This window comes from Scyliorhinus torazame, chromosome 5 (assembly GCF_047496885.1).
Source record: "Scyliorhinus torazame isolate Kashiwa2021f chromosome 5, sScyTor2.1, whole genome shotgun sequence".
In the NCBI taxonomy this organism is placed as follows: Eukaryota; Metazoa; Chordata; class Chondrichthyes; order Carcharhiniformes; family Scyliorhinidae; genus Scyliorhinus; species Scyliorhinus torazame.
Genome location: NC_092711.1, coordinates 88,561,306 through 88,581,038, shown reverse-complemented (window position 1 = coordinate 88,581,038; position 19,733 = coordinate 88,561,306). Strand labels below are relative to the sequence as shown.

At 46.8% G+C, this 19,733-nt stretch overlaps 1 protein-coding gene and 1 long non-coding RNA gene across 4 annotated transcripts; both read left to right on the top strand.

The window, feature by feature from the left end:
- Positions 1–355: 355 nt before the first annotated feature.
- LOC140418832 (uncharacterized) lies at positions 356–7,748 on the top strand. Of its 3 annotated transcripts, none has more exons than XM_072502458.1 (3): positions 356–433; positions 4,074–4,149; positions 5,450–7,748. In XM_072502458.1, the coding sequence occupies exon 3, from the start codon at positions 5,523–5,525 to the stop codon at positions 6,585–6,587; it is 1,065 nt and encodes a 354-aa protein (XP_072358559.1). In that variant the 5' UTR covers positions 356–433; positions 4,074–4,149; positions 5,450–5,522; the 3' UTR covers positions 6,588–7,748. The 3 variants fall into 3 exon arrangements, with proteins under 3 accessions (XP_072358559.1, XP_072358561.1, XP_072358560.1); XM_072502459.1 differs by having other exon boundaries at positions 410–438; XM_072502460.1 differs by lacking the exon at positions 4,074–4,149 and having other exon boundaries at positions 383–433.
- An 8,496-nt stretch (positions 7,749–16,244) lies between these two features.
- On the top strand, positions 16,245–19,280 carry LOC140418831 (uncharacterized). Its single transcript, XR_011945364.1, has 2 exons — positions 16,245–16,323; positions 18,027–19,280. It is a non-coding gene; the product is annotated as an uncharacterized lncRNA (long non-coding RNA).
- Positions 19,281–19,733: the final 453 nt, after the last annotated feature.

The window sequence follows — 19,733 nt, the reverse complement described above, 5'->3', positions numbered from 1 at the left end:
GGACATTCTGAATTCTACTTCACTGTATCCGAACAGGCGCCGGGGATTTTCACAGTAACTTCATTGCAGTGTTAATCTAAGCCTACTCGTGGCAATAATAAAGATTATTATTATCCATTTGTGCCTATAAGAATGGTTTTGTCTATTTATTTCCACTGTGTCTCACAATTTCAGACCAACTCCAAAAGAGAATTGGGGTCGTGCTTTTGCGCTTCTGTATGGTCCTTCAGTCCCAGTCGACATTCAACAACAACAAATAAATCTGAGCCATTATCTTCAATGGCGGGCATTCTGCCCAGCATGCCTCGCGGTAGAGACTGTCCCGGATACGGACAAGAGACCATTGCGCAGGCGCGGAACAGCCCAGTGTAAGGAACATGCGCAGTGGGAGTGATGGCGAAGGGGAGCAGCTTGTTTCTGGTTTCCACAGCGGGTAAGGTAACAGTGTGTCCGAGAGAGCAGTGGGCGCTATGGGTGGGCGGAAAGACTTGATAAACACTCAGTGAAGACCTCAATCCGCGAATAAGACACTCTCACCCCTGCGGCGCGCTTCCCCGGGCCGCTGTACTTCCGGCAGGGGCCAGGCCCAGGTTAATTGCCACCATCCTAAAGGAGCAGCAGGACGCATGCGAGGTGAACCCTGTCCTGTCAGGAGGAGGAGAGAATGTTGTGAATTTCTCTCCCGGACTGACGGCTGGATTCATCACGATCTGGATATTATTGACTTCTAAATTTTAGCATTGAGTTCCAGATCATTACCACTCACTTGGTGAAATGTATTCATCACATCCCCACCACCACCCATACGTCTTGCCCCCAAATCGTAAATCTGTCCTGAAATCATTGTATGGTCGGGTAATGGGGATGTTTCTTTATCTACCTTATCTAAACCTATCATAAACCGGTACACCTCTGTCAAATCTCCCCTCTGCCATTTGCTCCAAGGAGACAACCCTCTTATGGACTGGCTTGATTAACACTACACCCCTGCAAACATCACCCTCTGCCAGTGTTCATGTATAAGACCATAAGACATAGGAGCAGAAGTAAGGCCATTCGGCCCATCGAGTCCACTCCACCATTCAATCATGGCTGATTTCAACTCCATTTACCCGCGCTCTCTCCAGAGCCCTTAATTCCTCGAGAAATCAAGAATTTATCAACTTCTGTCTTAAAGACACTCAACGTCCCGGCCTCCACCGCCCTCTGTGGCAATGAATTCCACAGACCCACCACTCTCTGGCTGAAGACATTTCTCCTCATCTCTGTTCTAAAGTGACTCCCTTTTATTCTAAGGTTGTGCTCCCAGGTCCTAGTCGCCCCTGCTAATGGAAACAACTTCCCTACGTCCACCCTATCTAAGCCATTCATGATCTTGTAAGTTTCTATTAGATCGCCCCTCAACCTCCTAAACTCCAATGAATATAATCCCAGGATCCTCAGACGTTCATCGTATGTTAGGCCTACCATTCCTGGGATCATCCGTGTGAATCTCCGCTGGACCCGCTCCAGTGCCACTATGTCCTTCCTGAGGTGTGGGGCCCAAAATTGCTCACAGTATTCTAAATGGGGCCTAACTAATGCTTTATAAAGCTTCAGAAGTACATCCCTGCTTTTATATTCCAAGCCTCTTGAGATAAATGACAACATTGCATTTGCTTTCTTAATTACGGACTCAACCTGCAAGTTTACCTTTAGAGAATCCTGGACTAGGACTCCCAATTCCCTTTGCACTTATGAATTTTGTCACCGTTTAGAAAGTAGTCCATGCCTCTATTCTTTTTTCCAACGTGCAAGACCTCGCACTTGCCCACGCTGAATTTCATTAGCCATTTCTTGGACCACTCTCCTAAACTGTCTAAATCTTTCTGCAGCCTCCCCACCTCCTCCATACTACCTGCCCCTCCACCTATCTTTGTATCATCGGCAAACTTAGCCAGAATGCCCCCAGTCCCGTCATCTAGATCGTTAATATATAAAGAGAACAGCTGTGGCCCCAACACTGAACCCTGCGGGACACCACACGTCACCGATTGCCATTCCGAAAAAGAACCTTTTATCCCAACTCTCTGCCTTCTGCCTGACAGCCAATCGTCAATCCATGTTAGTACCTTGCCTCGAATACCATGGGCCCTTATTTTACTCAGCAGTCTCCCGTGAGGCACCTTATCAAAGGCCTTTTGGAAGTCAAGATAGATAACATCCATTGGCTCTCCTTGGTCTAACCTATTTGTTATCTCTTCAAAGAACTCTAACAGATTTGTCAGGCACGACCTCCCCTTACTAAATCCAGCACATCTCTAGCACTTTCTCCTTTGTGATGGCTACCATATTCAACTCTGCCCCCTGACTCTCCTGAATTGTTGGGATATTACTCATGTCTTCTACTGTGAAGACTGACGCAATGTACTTATTTAGTTCCTCAGCTATTTCCTTGTCTCCCATCACTAGATTACCATCGTCATTTTGGAGTGGCCCAATGTCTACTTTTGCCTCCCGTTTGTTTTTAATGTATTTAAATAAACTTTTACTATCATTCCTAATGTTACTGGCTAGCCTGCCTTCATAATTGATCCTCTCTTTCCTTATTTCGCTCTTTGTTATCCTCTGTTTGTTTTTGTAGCCTTCCCAATCTTCTGACTTCCCACTACTCTTTGCCACATTATAGGCTTTCTCTTTTGCTTTGATGCATTCCCTAACTTCCTTTGTCAGCCATGGCTGTCTAATCCTCCCTCTGATAACCTTTCTTTTCTTTGGGATGAAGCTCTGTACTGTGTCCTCAATCACTCCCAGAAACTCCTGCCATTGTTGTTCTACTGTCTTTCCCACTAGGCTCTGCTGCCAGTCGATTTTCATCAGTTCCTCCCTCATGCCCCTGTAGTTACCTTTATTTAACTGTAACACCTTTACATCTGATTCTACCTTCTTTCAAATTGGAGATTGAATTCGACCATATTATGATCACTGCCTCCTAAGTGCTCTCTTACTTTAAGATCTTTAATCAAGTCTGGCTCATTACATAACACTAAGTCCAGAATGGCCTGTTCCCTCGTGGGCTCCATCACAAGCTGTTCCAAAAAGCCCTCCTGTAAACATTCAATGAATTCCCTTTCCTTGGGTCCACTGGCAGCATTATTTACCCAGTCCACCTGCATATTGAAGTCCCCCATGATCACTGTGACCTTGCCTTTCTGACATGCACTTTCTATTTCGTGGTGCATCTTGTGCCCCTGGTCCTGACCACTGTTAGGAGGCCTGTACATAACTCCCATTATGGTTTTTTTGCCTTTGTGGTTCCTCAACTCTACCCACACAGACTCCACATCATCTGACCCTATGTCGTTTAGTGCTATTGATTTAATTTCATTCCTAATTAACAAGGCAACCCCACCCCCTCTGCCCACCTCTCTGTCTTTTCGATAGGTTGTGAATCCCTGGATGTTTCAATGCCAGTCCTGAACCCCCTGCAACCACGTCTCTGTGATGTAGTTACCTTGTGTACCTTGTGTCGCCCTATTTATTTATTTTATTTTATATTCATGCACTTAATTATCTGAATACTTTTCATTGTACCTAGGTACATGTGACAATAAACAAAATCCAACTGCAGTTTTTCCAACCTAACATTGCAACTATAATCCCTCAACCCTGGAACCATTCTGGTAAATCTCCTTTGCACTGTCTCAAGGACCCTCACATCCTCCATACTGTGTGGTGATCACTAGTTTGCACCGACCCAAATGTTCTGTCTTGCTGTCTGGTGATGTCATCACACACCCACAATTGCACAGTGACATCACCCCCACTCCCCGGGTGACTCCTCAATGGTGTCACTAACAAGACCAACAGCAAATATTGCCCAACCCCAGTTCGTGAGATTATAACGCTTGACCTTCTTGAACTGCTGCAGTATGTGTGGTGAAGGTGTTACCACACTGCTGTTAGATAAGGAGTTACAGGTTATTCCCCCAGTGATGATGAAGGAACAGCGGTGATATATGTTTAAATCATTATCCGCTACTCTGTTTATATTGAGCCTTTAATGTAATAAAACATTCCTCAATAATTCACAGAAATGTTATCACCGACATTGACACCGAGCTACGTAAGGAGATATTCGGGCCGATGGCCAAAAGTTTGATCAAAGAGGTAGGTTTGAAGGAATATCCTAAAGTAGGAAAGTTGGATTGAGAGGCGGAAAGAGTCAGGGAGGAAATTCCACAATTTATGGCCTTGGGAAAATGAAGGTGCAGCCACAAATGGTGGCACAGTTAGAATCAGAATGTACAGGAATTCGAGGAAGTGCAGATCCCAGAGGGTTGTGAGGCTGGAGGAGATTACAGCGGTCGGTCAGTGAGCATAGGGGTGATGGGTGAACAGGACTTGGTGTGAGTAAGCACACAGGCAGCAGAGTTTTGTTTGACCCCAGGATCACAGGGAGGATGAATCTGGGAGGCTGGCCGGGAGTGTGTAGGATAATATGTTTAGAGGTAACAGGAATGGATCGGAGTTTCAGCAATAGATGAACTGGGTTTAGGGTGCAGTTGGGTGAAGTTCCTGATGTGGAAATGGTGGTCATGGTGATGATGGGGATTTGTGCTTGTACACTCATCTTGGGTCAAATATTATTCTGAAGTTGTGAAGAGTTTGCGTCAACCTCACTCAGTTGCCAGGGAGAGGGTTGGAGTTGGTGTTCAGGGAGTGGAGTTTGTAGCGGGGACTGAAGACAATGACTTCATTTTCCCAGGATTTAAATGGAGGAAATTCCAGTTCCTCTTGTACTGGGTCAGACTAGTCAGGCTGCTGTGTGATTTTGAGGGGAACTTGAAGGTGATGGTGTTAACATACATCACAAAGGGGGACACATTGGCGTAGTTGTATTGTGACTGCACTTGTAATCCATAGACCCAGGCTAATGCTCTGGGGAAATGGGTTTGAATCCCACCAGGGCAGATGGTGGAATTTGAATTCAATAAAAATATGGAATTTAAAAAGTCTAATGACGACCATGAAACTATTGTTGATTGTTGTAAAAACCCATCTGGTAAATATCCTTGAAGGAAATCTGTCATCCTTACCCAGTCTGGCCTCCGTGTGGAAGCACCCACAGCAATGAGGTTGAGTCTTAAATGCCTCTGAATGGCTGAGCACTCAGCTCTTTCTTGGTGGTGGTAGAGCTTCAGAGTTTGGAGATTCTAAGTTCTGTTTGAGTTGAAGACATAAAGGACCGAGTCTTCTGTAGATCCAGACCAGGTGGTAGGTTCTCTTCCCTGAAGGACATCAGTGAACCAGTTGGGTTTTTCTGACAATCCAGCAGTTTTCATGGTCACTTTTCCCCAGAGCCGGCCCCACAAATGACCAGAATAATTCAGCTCAATTTCACAACCTGCCTTTGTGTTCTTGTGGGTTCTCTCTCACTCCCTATTTTCTGTTTAAATCAATTTCACAGGGTATGAGAAGGGGATTTGTTGGGAAACTCAAATCGAACATCGCATCAGGATCTGACAGTCACCCAATTTATTATGACTTTATATCATCGAATTTCGAACATGGAAGGAAAAAGCATCGTTCACAGTGGGGAGAAACCGTACACGTGTTGTGTGTGTGAACGAGGATTCAGTCGATCACCTGGACTGTCAAAACATAAATGCAGTCAGACCAGGCAGAAACCGTGGAAATGTGGGGATTGTGGGAAGGGATTCAGATACCCGTCTGAGTTGGAAACCCATCGACGCAGTCACACTGGAGAGAGGCCGTTCACCTGCTCTGTGTGTGGGAAGGAATTCATGAAGTCAAAGATTCTGGTAAAACACCAGCAAATTCACACTGAAGAGAAACCTTTTAAGTGTGGAGACTGCGGGAAGTGCTTTAAAGGTTCCAGCGAACTGATGTCTCACCAACGCGTTCACACTGACGAGAGACCGTTTAGGTGCTCTCACTGTGGGACTGGGTTCAAATGGTCATCTCAACTCACTGTACACCAACGCGCTCACACTGGGGAGAGACCTTTTAAATGCTCAGACTGTGAGAAGTGCTTTAAAAGTTCCGGGGAACTTATGCGACATCGACGTGTTCACACTGACGAGACACCATACAGGTGCTCTCACTGTGGGACTGGGTTCAGATGGTCCTCTCAACTCACTGTACATCAACGCACCCACACTGGGGAGAGGCCATTCACCTGCTCTGAGTGTGGGAAGGGATTCACTCGGTCATCCCACCTGGTTATACACCAGAGAGTTCACACTGGGGAGAAACCATTCACATGCTCCATGTGTGGGAAGGGATTCATTACCTTATCCAACCAGCTGATACATCAACGCACTCACACTGGGGAGAGGCCATTCACCTGTACCATGTGTGGGAAAGGATTCATTCAGTCACTCGCCCTGTTGATACACCAGCGCACTCACACTGCGTCGGGCCCATTCACCTGCTCCAAGTGTGGGAAGAGAGTCACTACCTTATCCAATCTGCAGACACACCAGCGAGTTCACACGGGAGAGAGGCCATTCACCTGCTTTGTGTGTAAGATGAGATTCACTCACTCATCCGCCCTGCTGAGACACCAGCGACTTCACGAGTAACGACAGTGATTGGAATTTGCTGTTAAACACATCCAGGACTGAACCATGTTCATTGGGGCCTGTTTCTGATGTTGTTAATAAACCCCAGCCCAGTTATAGTAGTTAATATTGTGAATCAAAGTGAAATAAGTAAACTTTCCATTTCACATGCATTGTGTTGAATCTTTTTAATATCTCGAAGACAAATTAGTTCCTGTTGATATGTTCTCCCTCTCCCCTGTCTCCTCCCTCCTCCCCTCCAATAAGTGCGAGACAATCCAAACAGCTGCCTCTGCTAGTTTCCTCACTTCTGCCAATCCACCTGGACAAATATCTCTCCGTGTCCAACTCCTCCCGCCAGCCTCCCCACACACAGTGAGTTCATACTGCAGAGAGAGGGTTTAAATGCTGAGACTGTGACAGGAGCTGTAAAACCCACATTCACTGATGGTTCACCAGTGCATTCACTCCGGTTCCACTCCATTCACCTGCTCTCAGTGCAGGAAGAGGTTCAGTCGATTGTCCATCCTGCAGCAACACCAGTGAGTTCACACCGGGGCGAGGTCATTCACCTGCTCCATGTGTGGGGAGGGATTCACTGCTTCATTCAACCTGTTAACACACTAGTGAGTTCACACTGACGGAAGATATTCTAAATGCCTGGATTGTGGAAAGTATTATAAAATACACTGACAAGAGACTGTTCAGAATCTCTCACAGTGGGACTGATTCAAGTGAACATGTGGATTCAGTGTCCGCCAGCGCACTCACACTGGGCAGAGACAGTGCATCTGTTCCATGTGTGGGAAGAGATTCGCTCAGTCATCCCACCTCAACACACATTCACTTGTCCACACTTTTCAAAGTTCTGAGTGTGGGCAGAGATTTAAAAGCAAATCGGATCTGCTGACAGACAAACACATTCACACGAGTAAGAGGCTGTTCACCCGCTGTGTGTGTGGCAAGAGATTCACTTGGTCATCTCACCCACTGAGACACCAGTGAATTCACGGTGATTACAGGGGTTGGGTTCTGCTGTTATTGCTGCTGTTAATCACATCCAGGACTGAACCAGGTTCATTCTGACAGTTGGAGTTTGTTTTTGCTGATGTTAATAATTCCAGTAACTGGAATGAAGTTTAATATTCTGGATTATTGTCAAATAAATCGGCTTTGTTTAAACCTGTTGTGTATTTTGTCCTTCCTACCTGAGTGGTTAACTTCACCTGTCTGGAGCTCAGAAAGGACAATCTGGGGGAGGATCACACGGCAGGACCAGAACTTCAGCCTGGACACAGTCCTTCAGGGTCACACTGAGAGGGACAAATGGCACTTTGGTCTTTCCCATCTCTCTTCAAAGTCATTTCAGATATAAAATTTATACCAAGTGTGCATAAAATCAGTGCTTAAATGTGAGCAGGGTTTAACTGCTGAGAGAGCAAAATACAGCATGATATATTCAATGAATATATGTTGGTAAGTAATATGAGTTAAAATAACTAAAGAGCTATGAAAACTGATTGGAGAACTTAAACTCTAAACAGTGACAGAAAGTGACTGCTTCTTTCCAGAAACTACAAGTTAAAGGTGAAACTAATTTCAGACACAAGGTTGAAGGATTGAAACCTCTCAGTTTTCTTCACACAAATGCCTCGAACCGAAGTATAACGGTTAATTATCAATGGCTGGTGTTTTTTTAATAAATACTTTTATTCTCCTTTTTCACATTTTCTCCTAAATTTACACTCACCAACAATAAATAATAATCAGTAATGAATGTAATGTCAATCCCCAGATCAACAACAGCAAACCCATCCTCCCACCAAACCCCCAAACATTAGCCCGCATGTGAACATAAACAAATGACAAAAAGGAATCAGGAATCACCCATAGTCACCATTATCACATACAGTCCACCAACCCTCCCAGCAGCCCCCCCTAATGTTCGATGTAATCTAATTCTCGAAAGTGCACAATGAATAACGCCCATGAATTGTCAAACCCCTCCATCCTTTCCCTCTGTTCAAATTTGACCTTCTCAAGAGTCAGGAATTCCAGCAGGTCCCCCCCCCCCCCCCCCCCCCCCCCGCCACGCCACGCCAGGGCACAGGGTGGAGAGGTTGGTCTCCACTCTAACAGTATCTGCCTTCAGGCTATCAATGAGGCAAAGGCTACAACATCTGCCTCCATGCCCACTTCCAACCCCGGCTGGTCCGACACCCCGAATATGGCCTCCCGAGGGCCCGGGTCCAGATTCACGTGCACCACTTTAGAGATTACCCTAAAATCCTCCTTCCAGTAATCCTCCAGCTTTGGACAGGACCAAAACATATGATCGTGGTTTGTGCCACCCCCAGCTCATACTTCGCTCCCAGCTCCTTCAATCCTGGAAACCGACACCCAAGAAACAAATCTTTTAATGTCCTAATTCCTTTCTCCTCCCATCTCTGAAAATTTCCATCCCACTTCCCTGGCTTAAATCTATGTTTCCCCCGAATTGGCACTTCCCTTGATCCTGCCCCCAACCTGAAATGCTGGCGAAACCGCCTCCAAATTCTCAACTAAGCTATTACTACCCGACTCCCTGAGTATTTCCCCAGGGCCGTCAGGAGCAGTGTTGTTGCTAGCGCCTTCAATACCGACCCCCGACCCAAACTCTCCTCCATTCTGACCCACTGGCAGTCAACCAATGGCTGGGGAGCTAATGGTTCCAGACCTTAGTTCATCCAACCTTTATGGGAATCGCAGCAGTTGCTATGTAATTACACCGTTAAAGTATAACTTTGTTCGGGCCATGGGATGGATTTCACTTGTCGACTTTGGCAGGAAGAATAGAAAAAACAATATTCTTGTGACCTTATGAGACAAAGTCCCATCTTCACACTGAGAATACCCTCCATTGTCCTGTGTGACACCATCACTGTGCTAAGTGGGGTCGCTTCAGAACACATCTCGCTAAAAACAGGATATCCATGAGGTGTGGGCCATCAGCAGACTAATATTCAATCACAATCTGTAACCTCATCGGCTGGCATATCCCTCACTCTACCATTACCATCAAGCCAAGGGACCAACCCTGGTTCAACATGGAGTGGAGGAGAACATGTCAGGAGCAGCAGCAGGTATTCCTAAAACAGAATCCATGATAAACAGCGGAAACAACAGGCTCTAGGCAGGGGTAAGCGATCGCAAAAACAACAGATCAGATCAAAGCTGCAGTCATAGAATCCCTACAGAATAGGAAGCCATTCAGCCCATCGAGTCTGCACTGAAACAGCACCCCATCTAAGCCCAAACTCCACCCTATCCCCTAACCCCACCGAGGAGCAATTTACCCAACCTGCACATCTTTGGACTGTGGAGGAAACTGGAGCACCCGGAGGAAACCCACGCACACACGGGGAGAATGTGTAAACTCCACACTGACAGCTGCCCAAGGTCAGAATCGATCCTGATGCCTGGCGCTGTGAGGCAGCAGTGCTAAACACGATGCCATTGTGCTGCTCTGCTACATTCAGTCGTGGATGGTGGTGAACAATTAAACAAATCAGAGGAGCAGGAGGTTCCACAAACAACAACATCGTCAATGATTGGGGAGACAAGCACATCAGTGCAAATGACTCTGTTTTGTGTTCAGTGATCCCCGGTATGTTACTGATAACTTCCCTGGATCCGAAGGCTAAGAGAGAGACTCTGGGAGCAATGGAGAGCTGGAACTAGTCCATGGAGTAACTCAAGGTGTCACAACTGAAATAATCTAGAGTTATAAAGGAGAAAAGTTCCCAAAATGCAGCAGTCTGTATCAGGACATGAATTAATCTCCTCTTATCCTGAAGAAATGAAGGTCTTGACTGTGTGTCTGAAACAATATTAGTTCATCTGACATTTATCCAGAGGATTAAACCCCAGCCCTCTCCCCAGTGTGAACTTGCTGGTGTGTCAGCAAGTGGGATGACTGAGTGAATCCCTTCCCACACTTTGAGCAGGTGAATGGTTTATCCACAGTGTGAACTCGCTGGTGAACCAGCAGGTGAAATGAGCGAGTGAATCCCTTCCCACAGTCAGAGCAGGAGAATGGTCTCTCCCCAGTGTGAACCCACTGGTGACTCAGTAAGTAGGCTGGACAAACGAATCCCTTCCCACATTCATCAGAACATAAGAACTAGGAGCAGGAGATTATAGGGATTCGTTATCAGAAATCAGTTATAGGGATTATTATCAGAAATAAACTCCAACTGTCAGAATGAAGAAGGTTCAGTCCGGGATGAGATTAACAGCAGCAATAACTGCAGAATCCAACCCCTGTGGACACTTGTCAACTTGCTGCTGTGTCAGAAGATGGGCTGTCTGAGTGATTCCCTTCCCACACCGAGAGAAAGTGAACGGTCTCTCCTCGGTGTGGCTGCGTTGCTGTCTCAGCAGGTGGAATGAGTGAGTGAATCCTTTCCCACACTCCGAGCAGGTGAACGGCCTCTCCCCAGTGTGAACTCGCTGGTGTGTCAGTAAATCAGATGTACAAGTGAATCCATTCCCACATTCGCAGCAGATGAATGTTTTATCCCCAGTGTGAACTTGCTGCTGTGTCAGCAAGTGGGATGATCGTGTGAATCCTTTCCCACACACAGAGCAGGTTAATGGTCTCTCCCCAGTGTGAGTACGTTCATGTTCAATGAGTGTCTGCGATCGTTTAAACAGCTTCCCACAGTGACAGCAGCTGAACAGACCCTCAGTGCGAACAACCTGCTGCTTGACCAGGTCCTCGGAGCTTTTAGAGTTCTTATCACAGGCTGACTGGTTAAACAGCTTCTCATCAATGTGAACTTGCTGGTGGGTCAGCAGGTGCGATGACTGAATGTATCGCTTTCCACACACGGAGCAGGTGAACGGCCTCTCCCCAGTGTGAACTTGCTGGTGTGTCAGCAAGTGGGATGATCGTGTGAATCCTTTCCCACACACAGAGCAGGTTAATGGTCTCTCCCCAGTGTGAGTACGTTCATGTTCAATGAGTGTCTGCGATCGTTTAAACAGCTTCCCCGAGTGAGAGCAGCTGAACTGCCCCTCAGTGCGAACAACCTGCTGCTTGGCCAGATCCTCGGAGCTTTTAGAGTTCTTATCACAGTCTGACTGGTTAAACAGCCTCTCACCAATGTGAACTTGCTGGTGGGTCAGCAGGTGCGATGACTGAATGAATCGCTTCCCACAAACGGAGCATGTGAACGGCCTCTCTCCAGTGTGACTCCGTCGATGCATTTCCAGCAGGGATGGGTATTTGAATCCCTTCCCACAGTCCCCACATTTCCACGGTTTTTCCATGGTGTTCATGTCCTTGTGTCTCTCCAGGTTGGATGATCAGTTGAAGCTTTGTCCACACACAGAACACGTGTACGGTTTCTCTCCGCTGTGAATGGTGTGATGTTTTTTCAGGCTGTGTAACTGGTTAAAGCTCTTTTCGCAGTCAGTTCACTTTAACACTCTCACTCAGGGGTGTGGATCTCTGCTTTTCCAGTCACCCTGATGTTTGAAAATGACAGAACCAACAAACATTTCTCCTTCCACATTCAAAGACCGATGATATTCAGATCTTGATGAATTGAGTGACTCTGTCAGATCTTGATGTGATGTCTGGTTTGAGTTTCCCATCTGCAAATCAGTGTCCTCTTTTACCTTATAAAAGACATTGACAGTGTCAGTATTACCATGACCGGGTGGGTCGCGGGCGGGTGTCGGGAGGGTCACTGTTATTAACGGCGGCTGCAAGCGGCCTTCAAAATGCCCGTATACATGTAAAGAAAATGCGACCGCATTGCGCATGCGTGCCAGATCATCGGTGCGTATGCACAAAACTATGCGAATGTGCTCCGATGATCGGGCACGCATGCGCAGTGCGGACGCTTTTGATTTACAAGTTTGGGGGGGGGGTTTATTCATTTTATTCATTTATTTTATTTATTTAATTTTTATTTTTTTCATTTATTTTATTCTTTTTTTTTACAAGTTTGGGAGGGTTTTATTTGATAAAATTTTGCAGGAAAAAAATGAAGAACTTTGAACAGATTGAGACTCCATACTTTCCGACACCGGAAGGCTTCACCTTCATCCAACAGGTTCCATTGGAGGAGCGTGTCTGAGGGCCAAATGGACCCAAAACCATTTCCTCCATTTTTGTCAGCAGCAAACAAAGGAAGAGAAAATGGTGGGTGGCTCAGGTCGGCCGGTTGGTAAAAATGGGTCCCCGTAAAAAGAAATTGAAGAACACTGATCTACAGTTTATAATCAAGAAATTAGGAAAACAAGATCACAGCTTAGAAATAGCTGGATTAGTCAGAAATCAGTTGCAATCGGCCAATATAGCTATGATTAGGAAGTGGGTGATGGGGGGGGGAGGGGGGGGGGGGTTGGTGTGGGAGCAGCTGGAGGTGGCGTCATGTAAAGGTACTAGTCTGGGAGCTTTGATAACAGCTCCTTCGCCGTTCTCAAAGACCCGTTACTCCACAAGTCCGGGGGTGGTGGCGACACTGTGGATTTGGGGACAATGGAGGAGGAAGGTGGAGGGAGCATTGGTTTGGATCCCGATATTCAACAACCACAGGTTTGTTCCGGGTAGTATGGATGGTGGGTTCCAGAGCTGGCAGAGGGCAGGCATCAGAAGGATGGGAGATCTATTCATAGACGGAAGCTTTCCCAGTTTGAAGGCGCTAGAGGACAAATTTAATCTGCCGCCAGGAAACGCCTTTAAATATCTGCAACTATGAGCCTTCCTGAAAAAATAGGTAGTGGCCTTTCCGAGGCTGCCGTCACTGAGGATACAGGACAGGGTGGTCTCCGGCACCTGGGTGGGGAAGGGGAAGGTGTCGGATATCTACCAGGAACTACAGGAGGCGGAGGAAACCCCGGTGGAGGAGCTCAAGGGCAAGTGGGAGGAGGAGCTGGGTGAGGAGTTGGAAGCGGGTCTGTGGGCAGAGGTCCTGGGCAGGGTTAATTCCTCCTCATCATGTGCCAGGCTCAGTCTAATTCAATTTAAGGTGGTCCACTGGGCACACATGACGGCAGTGAGAATGAGCAAGGTTTTTGGGGTAGAAGACAGTTGTATGTGGTGCAAGGCAACCCTGCAAACCATGTCCACATGTTTTGGGCATGCCCGGAGCTTAGAGAGTTCTGGCAAGGGTTCGCGAGGGCAATGTCCAAGGTGTTTAACACACGGGTGGTGCCGAGGCCAGAGATAGCGATCTTTGGAGTGGCAGATGACCCGGGAGTTCAGGGGACGAAAGAGGCCAACATCTTGGCCTTTGCCTCCCTAGTAGCCCAGAGACGGATTTTATTAATGTGGAGGGACTCGAAGCCCCCGAGTGTAGAGACTTGAGTTAATGACGTCTGGGTTTCTCAGCCTCGAGAAAATAAAGTTTGCCTTAAGAGGGTCTTCGCTAGGGTTCTCTCGGAGGTGGCAGCCATTCGTCGACTTCCTCGGGAAAAATTAAAATGTCAGCAGCAGCAGCAATCCGTAGGGGGGGGGGCGGTGAGTGCTTCATTGGGATGGTGTGGGAAGACTGGGTCGCGTGGGGTAATGTCTATTTAATTGTTATTCTATATTCTCCTTTTACACTATGTTAATATTCACACTAGTTTGTTTTGTTATTATTGCTTCTGTTGCTTTATTATGAAAAATTCTGCAAAACCTTAATAAAAATACTTTAAAAATAAAAGAAATCAGTTGTGAGAAGTCAATTATGTTGACAACACAGGACAGTGTCAGCCTGTTATCTCTGCCAAGGACATGTCCAGCACAAAACCTGAATCAAGATAAACTTGATTAGCTGGGGAGGATCTCAGGACCCATATGTAAAGCAGACACCTGGGTAAAGGTTAAAGAAATGAGCCACAAAATGACTTCATGGTTTCTGACTAAACTAGGAAGGATTACCAGTTTCTGATTGGCGATTCTGCGTTTTCGATCAACACGCCAGAGTGAAAAGACGCACCGACCTCCTCAGAAAACAATCACAGGACACAACCAATGAATACCCTTCGTCATTCAGTACTTCCCTGGAGTGGAGAGACTACATCTTCTTCGAAGCGTTCAACATGTCAACGATGACGACGAATATCACGCCAAGGCCATCCCCACACCCCCACTACTTGCCTTCAAACAACCGCCTCACCTCAAACAGACAATTGTTCGCAGCAATAAACCTTCAGGAGAACAGCAACACCACTCAACCCTACCACGGCAACGTCTGCAATTCATGCCGGATCATCGACATGGATATCACCATTACACGCGAGAACACCACCCACCAGGTAACAGTACATACTCATGTGACTCGGCCAACGTTGTCTACCTGATACGCTGCAGGAAAGGATGTCTCGAAGCGTGGTACATTGGCGAGACCATGCAGACGCTACAACAACGGATGAACGGACATCGTGCGACAATCACCAGGCAGGAATGTTCCCTTCCAGTCGGGGAACACTTCAGCAGTCAAGAACATTCAGCGTCTGATCTTCGGGTAAGCGTACTCCAAGGCGGCCTTCAAGACACACAACAATGCAGAATCAGGTAGCCAAGTTCCGCACGCACGAGGAAGGCCTCAACCAGGACTTTGGGTTCATGTCACATTACGTGTGACCTCCATCATACTGCCCGGATTTGCAGAATCTTATTACCTGTCCAGGCTTGAGACAATTGAGACCCAGAATCATCGAATTTACAGTGCAGAAGGAGGCCATCTGGCCCATCAAGTCTGCCTCTTGGAAAGAATCCCTTACCTAAGCCCACACCTCCACCCTATCCCCGTAAACTCACCTCACCTTTTTGGACACTAAGGGCAATTTATCATGGCCAATCCACCTAACGTGCACATCTTGGGACATGGGAGGAAACCGAAGCACCCGGAGGAAACCCATGGAGACACGGGGAGGACATGCAGACTCCGCATATACAGTGACCCAAGCGGGAATCAAACCTGGGACCCTGCCGCTGTGAAGCAGCTGTGCTAACCACTGTGCTACTGTGCCACCCAGAAATTATTGGTTTCTAAAAATGCTTCACTCCAACTACTAAAGGAACAGCTCAACATACAACAGGCCTACAGCGATACCCAGTCTTCCTACACATTCAATTTCCATAATAACAGCTTCAACTTGATCGGTATCTAATTTCTGTGTGTGTATGAGTCAGTGAGTGTGAAAGATACGAGACTGAGATGTTCAAACATCCGGGGAAACAGTATGATAGTAAATAACCTTCTTTCCTTTTAAAAATCACCAGTAAGTCTGCTCTGAAATGTTTCTTAAATTAAGACAAATCACTCTGAGGGTAAGAAAATATCACACAAATATCCTGATAATGGACTGGAAAGGACTACACAAATCCTGTGGGTAACAATGAGAAAATCCCCTGACTCATTCAACGTCCCCAGCCGAGCCTGGGGCTGAAGTGTAACCAAAAGTTGTATAACCCGTTCAGGTAGCGAGGCAGGGCTGCAGCTTCTCACGCTGAATGTATAAATGACTGAGTCCTCCAGGCTGCAAACATCAGCTGCAGCCTGGGTGTGGGAGGGTTAAAAACCAGTTGCGAACGATCAGTTCGCCCCGGCACTAGGACCCGGCTGGGAACAGAAACCTTGATGTTCCGCCCACGCTGTAGCGTCACCAAGACGCCAGCGCATGCGCTCTGCTCCACGCTGAACCAAGACGGCGGATGTTACCCAGGGCTTGGTCCCGGGAGAAAGACTCGGAGCAGCAAACGCGGGATCTGCAGGTTCGTATTCGAGGTTTGAAGCCTTCACCAGACATTTATAAATTTTACCCGTCTATCCGCCGACTGCATGGCTCCCTATACGTTTCCACATCCTTACCAGCTGCTGATGATGTGGAGATACCGGCGTTGGATTGGGGTGAGCTCAGTAAGAAGTCTGACGCCAGGTTAAAGTCCAACAGGTTTGTTTCAAATCACTTGCTTTCGGAGAGCTGCTCCTTCCTCAGGTGAATGAAGAGGTATATATATATGGCAGCACGGTAGCATTGTGGATAGCACAATTGCTTCACAGCTCCAGGGTCCCAGGTTCGATTCCGGCTTGGGTCACTGTCTGCGGAGTCTGCACATCCTCCCCGTTTCTGCGTGGGTTTCCTCCGGGTGCTCCGGTTTCCTCCCACAGTCCAAAGTTGTGCAGGTTTGGTGGCTTGGCCATGATAAATTGCCCTTAGTGTCCAAAATTGCCCTTAGTGTTGGGTGGGGTTACTGGCTTATGGGGATAGAGTGGAGGTGTGTGTTTGGGTAGGGTGCTCTTTCCAAGAGCCGGTGCAGACTCGAAGGGCCGAATGGACTCCTTCTGCACTGTAAATTCTATGATATGATTCTGGAACCTACCTCATCATTCACCTGAGAAAGGAACCGTGCTCCGAAAGCTAGTGATTTGAAACAGACCTGTTGGACTTTAACCTTGTGTAAGACTTCTTACTGAGCTCACCCCAATCCAAGCATCTCCACATCATCTTTGTTCAGGACGCCGGAGGTGGGGGTGTTGTGAATTTCTCTCCTGGACTGCTGTGATAGATTTTAGAAACCCCTTTACTGGGGGTTAGAAGGGGAGGATTTAGATACAGCAAACTCAAACCAAGAGAAATGTTTGTCTCTTTTGCATTTAGTTTCTGGACTGACAGTGATGGTTTTTGTAAACCTCCATTTAGAGCGTATTAGAAGAGGATTTGCAGACACGAAACTTGAACCAAGTTTCACATCAAAATCTGGCCACATTATTTGATTACTCAGCACCTGAATGTAATTGCCCTTTTAGCATAATGATTGAGTTCCAAATCATTGACATTCACTGTGTAAATCTGCCATCCTTAGTTGGGTGATGTTATTGAGGTGGAAATAGTCAATAATGATGATGATGTTGATATCTGGTTGAAAGCTCAAGTTTAAGGTGAAATATTTAGTCTGGTTCGGACTCTGGCAGTTCAGAGGAGAAGGGGTGAAGATAGTGGCTGGCGGGAACTGTAGACAATATGAAAATGGAGGAAATTTCTGTTCATCCAGTATTGGATGTTGAACAAGTCAGGATGGTGTGTATGTTGGAGGAGAACTTGGTGGTGATGGTGTTCACAACCACCTGCTACCCTGGTCCTTCTAGGTGGAGGAAGATGGGAGTTTTTGGAAGTTATATCAAACGTCTTGTTGAGTTGTAGATATATAAAATATCTCTACTTCATTCCTTGCCTGCTCCTCCCCTCTCCTCTCTTGCTCTCTTCTCCCAGCGAGACCAGATAATTGTGTAGGTCCAGACCAAGTGGCAGGTTCCCTTCCTTGAAGGACATATGAACCAGTTCATTCATGGTCACTTTTTCCAAGTGCCAGCCCCACAAATGTCCAGATTCATTCAGCTCAATTTCACAACCTACCGTTGTGTTTTTATTGCTTCTCTCTCACTCCATCTTTTCTGTTTTAAATCAATTTCACAGGATATTAGAAGGGGAGGATTTGCAGTCGGGAAACTGAAACCAGTTTATTGTAACCTGTATACTACCATATTTGAAACATGGAAGGAAAATGCGCCGTTCACAGTGAAAAGAAACCGGACACATGTTCTGTGTATGGACAAGACTTTAGTCCGTCATCTGGTCTGACAAAACATAACTACTGTCACCACAGTGAGAAGCCTTGGAAATGCGGAGACTGTGGGAAGGGCTTTAATTTCCCATCTGAGTTGGGGAATCATCAGCGCAGTCACAGTGGGGAGAGACCATTCACCTGCTCTGAGTGTGGGAAGGGATTCACTTGTTCATCCACTCTGCTGCAACACCGACAAGTTCACACAGACGAGAGACCTTTTAAATGTCCAGTCTGTGGGAAGTGTCATAAAAGTTCCCGGGAACGGACTGGTCATCAACGTGTTCACAGTGACGAGAGACCGTTCAAGTGCTCTCAGTGCGAGACTGGTTTCAAGACATTATCTGTCCTCGCTGTACACCAGCGAATTCACACTGGGGAGAGGCCATTCATCTGCTCCACGTGTGGGAAAGGATTTGCTCACTCATCCCACCTGCGGACACACCAGCGAATTCACACCGGGGAGAGACCTTTTTAAATGTCAGGACTGTGAGAAAGGCTATACAAGTTCCTGGGAACTGATGTTTCATCAACGTGTTCACACTGGGGAGAGGCCGTTCAGATGCTCTCACTGTGGGACTGGGTTCAGGCGATCATCTGATCTGATTGTACATCAGCGAGTTCACACTGGGGAGAGACCCTTCAACTGCTCTGAGTGTGGGAAGGGATTTACTCGGTTATTCACCCTGCTGGAACATCAGCGCATCCACAGTGGAGAGAGGCCGTTCACCTGCTCCAAGTGTGGGAAGGGATTCACTCGGTCATCCCACCTACTGACACATCAGCGAGTTCACACTGGGGAGAGGCCATTCACCTGCTCAGAGTGTGGGAAAGGATTCACTCAATCATCCCACCTGGTAACACATCGGCGCATTCACACTGGGGAAAGACCGTTCACCTGCCCTGGGTGTGGGAAGGGATTCACACAGTCAGCCAACCTGCTGCTACACCAGCAACTTCACAAGTGACTGTGATTGAATTGTTCTGTTAATTGTATCCAGGAGTGAACCATATTCATTGGATCTGTTTCTGCTGGTGTTAATAAACTCCCGTTATAATGGTTAACATTTCACATAAAAGTCAAATAAATCAGCTTTTATGTTAAACACAGGGTGGTAATTTTTAAAATAATCTCTAACAGATTAATTCCCTTTGAAGGGTTCCCCAGTCTCCTCCATCCTCACCTCACCTCCAATAACAAGTGTGAGGAGCTGATGGAGCTTCTTTGTCACTGAGATTGAGACAATCAGATCAGCTGCCTCCGCTGCTTCCCTCCCTCCCACTAACCCACCAGACCAAACCATTTCTCTAAGTCTGAGCCCTGAACCTGCATCTTTCTCCACTTTCACTCCTATCTTCAATCTTCCTCAGAGCTGATCTTGTCAGAGATCTGCCTTCCACTCTTTAGACCCCATTTGCACTCAACATCCTGACCATGTTAGCTTCTCGGTGTTAGCTGATATTGTTAACATTTCTCTCTCTTTTTTGATACTGTCACTCTCACCTTTAAATCCACCATCATCACCTATCCTCTTAAAAAAGAAAAACTTTTCCTACTG

Bases quoted from the DNA above. Each gene is read 5' to 3' on its own strand.
- LOC140418832 (XM_072502458.1), top strand. From the start codon at position 5,523: ATGACTTTATATCATCGAATTTCGAACATGGAAGGAAAAAGCATCGTT.